The sequence below is a fragment of the Penaeus japonicus genome, unplaced genomic scaffold, assembly GCF_977035675.1.
Source record: "Penaeus japonicus unplaced genomic scaffold, GWHDUDI00000001_assembly GWHDUDI00000034, whole genome shotgun sequence".
In the NCBI taxonomy this organism is placed as follows: Eukaryota; Metazoa; Arthropoda; class Malacostraca; order Decapoda; family Penaeidae; genus Penaeus; species Penaeus japonicus.
The window spans coordinates 22,950,850-22,960,849 of record NW_028234436.1 but is presented as its reverse complement, the minus strand read 5'-3'; the positions used below and the strand labels follow the sequence as shown (position 1 = coordinate 22,960,849).

Sequence of the window (10,000 nt, the reverse complement as noted above, 5' to 3'; positions counted from 1 at the left end):
TACAATATTTATGATGTTTAAATTGAGTGCAATTTTTCTCCTTCTTATATGCCTAGTTCTTTTCTTCTTCTTCTTCTTCTCCTTCTCCTTTTCCTCCTCCTTCTTTTCCTTCTCCTTCTCATTCTTTCTCTTCTTCTTCTTCTTCCTCTTCTTGAAATTAAAGTTAGTAGCAATACTGTTATCATAAAAGGAAATGTTAGCTACCCTTAATTAACCTATAACAATTTTCAATTTTCTGAAGCTTTTTGAGACGTAAGTACAGTAGATATTAGGTCTTCACGAGGTTTAACTTATGCTCGAATAATGTTATTAATAGGAACTTGTAAAGTAACTACCAACACTAACTATAAGTGATATTACGATACACTCTTGTGGCACCAGAAACTTCGAAACAACACATGTAGTACAATTTTAAAAAATAATCTTACTTCTAAAAATAACGTTTAGCAGTCTCCCAAGAAAGACAAACGGAATAATTTCAGCTTCTAATATTCTGATCAGAAGTCATAAGCGAATATGGCCACTCTCTTAAAAATAGGTCTACATAAAAAAAAAAAAAAAAAAAAGTGAAAAAGAACAGTTTAAGAATCAAGAGTACTTGTGCATGAGAAAAGTAGGTAGATCGGTGTTTTAGGAGTCCTCTTGCCTCTTGGTGTTAACGTAGTGAAATAGAAAGGTAATTAAGACACATTAAAGAGAGATGGGCGACCTATTATACAGTGCGGTCGGGAAAACTGTAGTTGTATTAGGAAATGGAAGTTGCGGGAGAGACTTCTTTTGTTTTTCATTGGTTTGTGTGCCATGAAAATTAAAAAATAATAAACAAATAAAAGTTTCATGCGTTGCAATTGCGAGGCGTCGTTGAAATAACTGTTGCAATAGTGTTGATATGCTAGATTACCAATAGCATGACTAACCAGTGTAGATCATACCGGGCTTGGCTTTTTGCCTGGCATCATAAAAACGTCAATCCACAATCCACTCCAAAAAAAAATTGTCTGTTTCTTTTGACATTCAGTATCATCTTTTTTTCTTTTTTTTAAGACTGACAGTACCAGAAAATTATCAATTTCAACATGGAAAATACACATCCTTATTCCCCACAACCTCAAGAATCCCGAAAGATGATAATCATAGTCTTTTCCACTGACACTGTAGCTCATTCTATTACACTAACGCGTTTAAAAATCATACCCGAACGCGTTCACAAAAAGCCAGCGTAATTTTCCAAACGTTTCCGTTGCATTCGAACACAGGCTCCTTCCTTTCTTAATGACTATATATGTAGTCTATGATTAAGGGTGATTATTGTGTTGAACACCTGTGAAACTTTCGACTGTAACATCATTATTGTAGAAGCGTTGATGAAATGATTTGATAACAAGGTTGATGATTATATGATGATAATGATAATAACGATAATAATTATTATAAGAATGATAATAATAACTATGATAGTCATAGTAAGAATGATAATGATGATAATGAAAGTTATAATTGTCATTGATATTTTCGTCACAATATTAATCATCATTACATAAAAACACAACAGTAATGCTAATGGTAAAGGTAATATCAGTGATAGTAACTATCATTATAACCATTACTTACATTTATCATGACATTTACACATTATATTACTCGTTAATGTTGTAAAACCACTGATAAAACAATTTGTACTCTTAATTAAAGCCAAAAGAGTACTGTGCTCGTATCCCTACACAAGACTATACTAATCCTCCGATATGAAGTAATAAAAGAAACACGGTAAAGAATCAAAGATAAGATATACACCAAAGGAAATAAACGTTTCCGGTCTTCTGCGTATGACTCACGCAAAGCAGAGGAAATGGGTACAGCAGGTCACTGCTTTTGAATCAAGGATAGATACAAGCATATATTTTTTTTTCTTTCTTTTTTTTCAAAAGGAAAATCTTGCACTAGGACTATTTTGTGTGTAGAGCAGTGACCTTACTTATCTGTCTGTCTATTTTATAATTGCTCGGGATTTTTTTTTTTTTTTTTTAATATGACAGATTTTGCGTATGCATATATCTGCAACACGTGTGCTCAAATGCACAGTTACCCAAACATATCACACAGCACATGTTCACACACTCACACACACGCAGGTACATACAGCCATATTCTAAGTCCCTAAGCGCGCCGTGTACATGACATGAACATGCCGCGATTCTTATTCTAGAAGCGCGGGTTCGCGGCAAAAGCGTGGCAAATTCGTGGCAAATGCGTGGAAAGTATTGGAACAATCGTGGAAACTCCGTGGCAAGGGGGTAGGCTTGTCACGATAGTTACACGAGTGAAAAAAAATCATATTTTTACTGTACTTTTTCTTACCAATACTTCATATGAGAATACTACGTTTGAAAAGTAATACCTATATTGGTTATATTAGGCATCATTGTCCTAGACACGGATTACAAACTCTTTTAGGAAAACATGGATTCTCTGCTGATTTTGAGTTTGTTTACCTTTTGGCGGACTTTTCGAAGGAGAGTGAAGTTAAATGAATGGTAAAAGTAGTCAGGGACGTAAAATTAAAGCATATAATTATATGAAATATGTATACATTAAATCTATATGCATGATATATTAAAAATGCGCATATATGTACAGTATATACAAAGATAAAATAAGGAAGATCTGTTCATAAACACACGGTCCCTCACATCCCGTTTGTTTTGATCGAGCGTAGAGTGAATTACCAACAGCGCGTTCGTGAAATGGTTGTCAATTCTTTAACTAGGAACAAGTACAACGACTGATTCATACCAAAATTGAATTATCTTATGTTAGTGCTACCTATGATTGTAGTTTCTCTTATGAATTTGTCGTGTGGACAGTGCCATTCATCCGAAACATGTTAATAAGTGGGTTAACTTTGGAACGGTTGGTAAACCTGAAGCAGTTGACGCAAACGTGCCGCGCTTTTGCGTCCTAGATTACCGCATTCGTTACATGAACACGACATGGACATAACATGAACATGACATGGCCACGACACGCAGAAAACGTTATAGAATACGGCTGATAATCACATGGACATTGGTAATAATACACAGAGGCGCACAATTAAGTTGGGGCGCACGCATACACTTCAAATAAGAAAGGTGTCATAGATGCCGGTGTTTTTCTTCAGTAAATAATATTTCTTATCTATCATGTACATACAAACAGATGAATGTATATACGCAAGCACATACAAGCCGACTCTCTCATACACACAGAGCAGAGAGAGAGAGGAGAGAGAGAGAGAGAGAGAGAGAGAGAGAAGAGAAAAAGAGAGAGAGAGAGAGAGAGGAGAGAGGAGAGAGACAGAGACAGAGAGAGAGAGAGAGAGACAGAGATAGAAAAAGATAGAGAGAGAAAGCGAGCGTGTGCTTATCATAAAAGCATAAATACAGACGCACGAACGCACTGGCTCAACCCACTTGCGTATATAAACATACCCCATTATTATCACCAACACAGTGACTACCCCAAGACTTCCTTAAACCAGCAATCATGAGGCTTATCATGCACTCTGAATGAGACGTTATACGGTTAGTTTGTGAAATCTCAATTTCGTCGTGATTATTTATTAGAAATTATATGTCGTGCTAGTTGATTTGACCGCTTGAGTATTTTGATCTTATTTACATTATCTTCTACGGCCATTAATAGGATTCTGCATTACTGTTGTACTCTTTTCTACAATCCAGTGCGTTACAGAATGGAGGTGGTGTTACTTACAGCTTCAATAAACCGTGTTCCCGTTGGTAATATTATTTTTCATTTACCAGGATGTGTATCCATGTGCTGTCTTTCCTATCCATGCATCCATTTTACACGTGGTAATTCATATGGTCGGACGGTCGGTCAGTCAGTCGGTCAGTCAGTCAGTCAGTCAGTCAGTCAGTCAGTCAGTCAGTCAGTCAGTCAGTCAGTCAGTCAGTCAGTCAGTCAGTCAGTCAGTCAGTCAGTCAGTCAGTCAGTCGGTCAGTCGGTCAGTCAGTCAGTCTCAGTCAGTCGGTCGGTCGGTCAGTCAGTCAGTCAGTCAGTCAGTCAGTCAGTCAGTTAGTTAGTTAGTTAGTTAGTTAGTTAGTTAGTTAGTCAGTCAGTCGGTCGGTCAGTTGGTCGGTCAGTCAGTTAATCAATCAGTAAGTTTCTCTCTCTCTCCTCACACATATATAAATAGCTGAATAGATAGATAGATTGATAAATATATACATATACATTTATTTCTTGTCATCATGCCCTCCTGAATTTATCTACATTTTTCAGTATTTACTTGTTATCATTTTGGATTATTACATAAATGTTCAAAAATCACATTTTGTATATGGCTCAAGAAACAGACCTTGGGTTATACAAGCAGAGATTGGCATTATTTACACATCAAAATTCAATCCTTTTTCACCATTCATTTAATCCTGATGATTTTCCTTCCTCAGATGAAGCCCAGTGTGCAGGCAGTGGTGTTGCTAGTGGTGGGGATGGTGGGGGTGTCGACGGCAGCACCCTTCCCCTTCCCCATCGTGGATTCACCTGAGACTAGACTCTTCCAATCTCTCTCTCCCACTGGTAGGGTCCTATGAATATGACTGTAAAATCAGTTTTCTCTTTTTTTTTAATCATACTTAGTTAAAAATTATGAAAAAATACAGGAAATTCCTTTCTGTGTGGAGGAGGATTTAGTATTCAGCTTGCCTAACTTTAATTGTCCATATAAATTTGATTTGATTGCAGTTTCATACATGAAGATGTCCCCTACTGTTGAGCTTCTCCCTCCAGAGGTCGCCTAACTTTTTATTTTTTTTAAATGTAATTGCAAAACACAAATTGCTCAGTACATATGGTGCTCAAAGCTACAATGAACATTAGATTAATAGAATTATGACTTGAAACTATTGTAATTATCTAAGATGTTTCTTTTCCTCATACCTCTCTATCAAAACCTCTTGCCCCCTACCCCATGTAAAAGTTTTCTACATCTGCCAGGGCTCCTAGTCTTTCAAGTACAGTACCTTTTGCTTTATTATTAACATTAATACTTTTCTGTCCTACCTCACAGAACGGAATGCAGTGCTTCACATGGCACTTACGGGACAAGTTGTTGGCACTCCGTTGATAGCTGGACAATCACCCAAAAGTGAAGCAAATCACCTGGTTAGTGATCATTGTCTTCAAAATCCTATTTATAATTCTAGTTCTTATGAGAGTTATTATCTATCTTTTTCTTTAGAACCCAATATGTAATATCCTTTGTGCAATGTTGCAGTGAGCTAACTATTTGTGACTTCTCTTTCATAATCCCCATCCTTGAAAAATTTTAAGAGTCTATACTCCAGCTGAATAACAACACAATGATTAATCATGCCACTCTAATACCTCCCTTCAAATACACAACCCTAATATCCAAACAATCAATTTTTTTCAGAATTCTCCTGAGGTTTTGAAGTTGGCACTCCAAATACGCTACTGGATAAAGTCCTACTGGCAGCTGACCCCTGATCAGGTACAGGAGATCGAGGAAACGGGCAAGCTGTGTAACGACGAAGGAGTATGCATCGACTTCGGTGGCGACTGGGGAAGCAACTGCTGTCCTTTTGGCTAAGATTCTGATTATGGGATATTACTAATGAAAGTACCTAACCAAATTTCTCATTTTCAATTATATTCCATAAAAGGTAAAATGTCTTCCAGTAAAAGATATGATAAATGTGATGTTAAAATAATAATTTTCTAAATGAAGATTTGTTTTGATCAACTTGCCACAACATCACCTGAAGTTCCTTTGATTTCAATCAACTTTATGACAAAAAAATCTAAGTATATGTACACAATGTATAAACAAGTCCCATACATTATTACTGCAAAGTTTTGTATATTGTAGTCCCCTTTCTTAGCCTATTTCTAGTAAATGCTGTTAACCACCATTATTGCATTCTGATATATCTTACAAATCATTTTAGTACATGTACCAAGATCACATTAAGAAAGTGATATAGAAAATGTTCAATTTTCAATACTTTTTTCATAATCACATTTTCTCCAACTCATTCAATTCATATTGTCACGAGCCGTATCTATATACAACATATCTACAAATCTAAAATCAATTATCTTAGCTGAATTTCATAAAAAATAAATAAATAAAACAAAAGGAAATTTCAACAATCTTATTTACATTCAGAATAGCTGTTCATATACAAACAAATTCATCACAATGACCATTTGACATTGCACATACTAGAGAAATCCATTCAAATTTATCTTGAAGCCCCATCTTCTACATGTTCTCTTCCCCTTGTTCTGGGAACCTTGTGTGTCGATTCTTTCTTGCGATGGCCTCTAGCTCCTCAGCCTCTTCTGCAAATATTGGTTCTGCCACATGTTCCCAGTGGAATGCCTTCCAAGGTATGCGATCGCGAGGGTTGACCGAGTAATGGTTAATGCGGCAGCGGACTTTTGCCTCTTCCTTGTTATTGATCTGAGGATAATTTGGATATTAGGTAGGAATATAAGTAGGAATATAAGCCAGAAACTGTATTGTTTGCAATCTTCAAAATCTATTCCTCATTGGCGAATACTTAGCGACAATCAATACCTCTTCTAATCCAAACAGTTTGATTGCTTACAGTAAACAAAAATATATGCTATACCTTCACTTTCACAAGGAATTCTTTTTCCTGCAAATCGAGATCTGGTCCAGTGATCGGCTTGGAGGGGAGCGTCAGAGCGTCCTCGGGCACGATGATCCCAGCCTTGCGGAAGGCGACTCGCACGTGCCAGGGCTCTACTTGCCACGGATTGTTCATGTTCATGCTCAGGGAAATCACCCGAGTGGAAAGTTGCTCGGCAGTCTGTTGAGTTTTGAGAATTATGGAGTGATTAATACAAAAAGCCTTCCTTTGCTTACTGCGAAGATGGAGACTGATCTACCTGGCAAATAATTCTGATCTCATTACAGGGCAGTTACAAATTTAAAATACCTTTTCTTAACCTTTTGATGCTGGGGGAGAATGTATATATGTGCTGTCTAATATGGTTTTATTCAATAATTCTTTTACACATAGATGGTTCAACAAGTGCTTAACCCATTCGCGCTGGATGACATGCTGACACGTTTTGTGGTTTTTGCGCCAGACGCCGGCGACGAGATATTTCGTCAAGGCCGGCACTCAGGGTGAGCCAGCGGACAGCCCAGCTAGTGCGCCCGAGAATCCCGAAGTGTTAGGCTTATGCTTTCAAAAACCTCGGCATTCTGACCATTCAGAGCCGGAATCGCCCCAGCGTGAATGGGTTAAAGACTAAGAGTACAATTATCAGGTCTACTTGATCTTGCCAGTGTACCCCATTCCTCTAATTATTATCATTTTTAAACTTTTACTTTACTACTATAATTACTGTTATCAAAATTATTACAATGAGAATGATAAGGATAATCCTAATGTATATAATTATAATAACAATAATATAATTTTTTATTTCAAATTTAATAATTCAAGGAATGGGGTAAAAAGGTGAGGTCATGTAGGCCTGACTCTTTGGTGACAGTGCTTATGAACCATCTATGTGTAGTAAAAATTGATAATAGAAAACCATAGCAAACAGTGCTTACCCTTGTTAACAAAAGAGTTATCAAAGTTATAGTCCCCCTACTGCCCCTTACCATTAGACTTACAATCTATAGTGGATGAGTTTTTTATCATTCATTCTTAAGTACAAGCAAGTGAACTAAGTCATGCGACAGAAGAAAAACTCAAGCACTGGTATGGACAAGGTACCAAATAAATGAACATTTATCAATCAGATAATCACTAGCAATTTTACTATACAAATCATGGATCATATTATAAATTGAACTCTTACTATGCAATTCTCTGGTATAAGATTACATTAATTCAAAGATGTTGAGAAATCAAAGGATGGATTAAGGGATTCACATTTTGAGTTAAAATCATTCATTATTCTAACTGAATCTTGACCCATTGGTCGCAGATGGCATCATTTGCTGTCAAGGCAAGAAATAGGCCTAGACGCAGATGGGCCAGACCATATATAATAATACTGACACAAGGCTGTACAAACTTATTTAAAAATACCGCGGCAAAAAGGGTTAAATGTCTTCTTTAAGCAATATCAAGGAAATCATTTTCATAAATATAGTTCTTTCCTTAATTCCTGAAAAAAAAGATGACTCACCCTCATAGCAAAAGGAGACGAGGGCTGGTCCTGAATTTCCGATGTCTTGATGAGATTTGAGTATTTTTCCAAGTTCTCCGGGGATGCATAAACAGCAAGGCCGGGCAACAGCAGGTGGTTTCTGGCTCGATGAGGTTTCACTTCAACAACATCTCCGACCGATCCTAAACCTGGTGGGCAATGAGAAGCAATACAAGTGGCAATTGTGGTCTTAGGAAACCAAAAATACAAATACAGAAAAGCTGTAGTTGAACACTTTAGGAATGATAAAACTCATCATTTCAAGACCAAAAAAGCTTCAATGATATGAATCAGCAAATTACATTGCTGAAAATTAACTATCTCTTAGTACACTTTTATAACCACTACAATGCATGAATCAATAAAGCTATGCAACAGAAAATATAAAGAATTAGCAAAACAAACATCATTTTGAGGTACAAACTATATTTCATAATCTAGAGCTACCCCCAATTCAGTTCATACTAAAATATCACATAAGGTTCACTTACCCTCTACTGGTTTAGTCAATATGAGCTTAACCGGATCCTTCTTTCTGACGTTCGTATCCTCAACCAACTCATAAACAAAGTGACGTGCTTTCATGGGACGCATCTTTCCGGGCGTCTTGTGTAACTCAATCTTATTCTTGCGTTTCAAAATGAATGTGGTCTGCCAAATTGTATAGAAAAGGAAGTTATGCCTATAATTATTGCTAGAACAAACATATAAAGTAATATCATATACCTGTACTAACAAAACAAAAATACTGGTTTTGCTGTATTTGGAAGCCATGGTGCATTCCAAAAAGACATTTTCCAAAAGAAAATCAAATATTAAGATTCAATACATCAAAAAAAATACATAAATAAATAAAATAAAATAAAATAAATAAATAAATAAATAATAATAATATGATACAAAGGAATGGATGCTGGATGCTATGAATGTATGTGTGCTCTAAAACTGGGTATTCAGAGTGCATGAATGTATAAATATTTATATATACATATTATATATTACATTAATAATACATTCAGCATTGCCAAATATTGTACTTTTCATGCCAAAAGATAATATAGTTAGGAAGCCTGTAACTACTATTATTTACATTTGGCAATAATCAATGTTTTTCAAAATAATTATTTTGTGATTTTGCAACTGCAAATAAAAATTAAGGCCATAATGTTACAACTTGCAGTAAACATCAAGCAAAGAGTAAAACATACTATAGCACATTTTTTATAAAATAAAACAATCAGAGAGTACAGTGACTTTGTTAGTGTATACTATTTCACCGTTCCATGGAAAATACCAAAATCACGTGCATCTCATGGCATTTTGGTATTAGAGCCATAATTATCAGGCTGTGTCCTGATAATGATACGATTACTCAATACTCCCACACCAATGGTCTTTTGCAGTTCAGCTTTATGTAATGTGATGACTTTCATATCACATTGCATATATACGTCTATAAAATAAGTCATAGAAAAGAAAGACTAGACCTGTAAGTCTATCATTATTCAACAATGCACATAAATCAGGAAAAAAATCACTTTGCATTTAATTTCTAAAAAAGGTATAAACCAGATTCTCATTTCTAGAAATAATATTCAAACTTTACCCTGGCCTGCTGAACAAGATACAAAGCTGGGACTACTGCTTCCACCTCTTGCAAGGGTAACGTCCTGACTGCAACGCGTGACACAGCTGGTCCGGTGCTGTGCAAGTGCAGCTGGGCCAAACCCTGAGTTAACGAGCGCAGCATCTGAAAGATCAATCAGTTTTT

General features: G+C 36.1%; 2 protein-coding genes across 3 annotated transcripts in view; one reads left to right on the top strand and one right to left on the bottom strand.

Moving 5' to 3' along the window:
* The window catches only part of LOC122250400 (uncharacterized), a 6,716-nt gene extending 962 nt beyond the window's left edge, over positions 1–5,754 (top strand). Inside the window, exons 1-4 of one of the 2 annotated variants that reach the window (XM_086530949.1) lie at positions 3,418–3,563; positions 4,455–4,584; positions 5,075–5,169; positions 5,441–5,754. In XM_086530949.1, coding sequence (XP_086387075.1) covers positions 3,549–3,563; positions 4,455–4,584; positions 5,075–5,169; positions 5,441–5,617 — 417 coding nt within the window. In that variant the 5' untranslated portion in view covers positions 3,418–3,548 and the 3' untranslated portion in view covers positions 5,618–5,754. Of the gene's footprint in view, positions 1–3,417; positions 3,564–4,454; positions 4,585–5,074; positions 5,170–5,440 lie in introns of those variants that run through there. The other variant, XM_086530950.1, reaches the window with a different exon arrangement.
* Positions 5,755–6,167: 413 nt separating this feature from the next.
* The window catches only part of mRpL9 (mitochondrial ribosomal protein L9), a 4,974-nt gene continuing 1,141 nt past the window's right edge, over positions 6,168–10,000 (bottom strand). The window contains exons 2-6 of the mRNA XM_043011784.2: positions 9,836–9,979; positions 8,721–8,880; positions 8,209–8,378; positions 6,666–6,866; positions 6,168–6,493 (exon numbers count right to left, since the gene is read on the bottom strand). Of these exons, the coding sequence (XP_042867718.2) occupies positions 6,293–6,493; positions 6,666–6,866; positions 8,209–8,378; positions 8,721–8,880; positions 9,836–9,979 (876 nt within the window). The 3' untranslated portion in view covers positions 6,168–6,292. The remainder of the gene's footprint in view (positions 6,494–6,665; positions 6,867–8,208; positions 8,379–8,720; positions 8,881–9,835; positions 9,980–10,000) is intronic.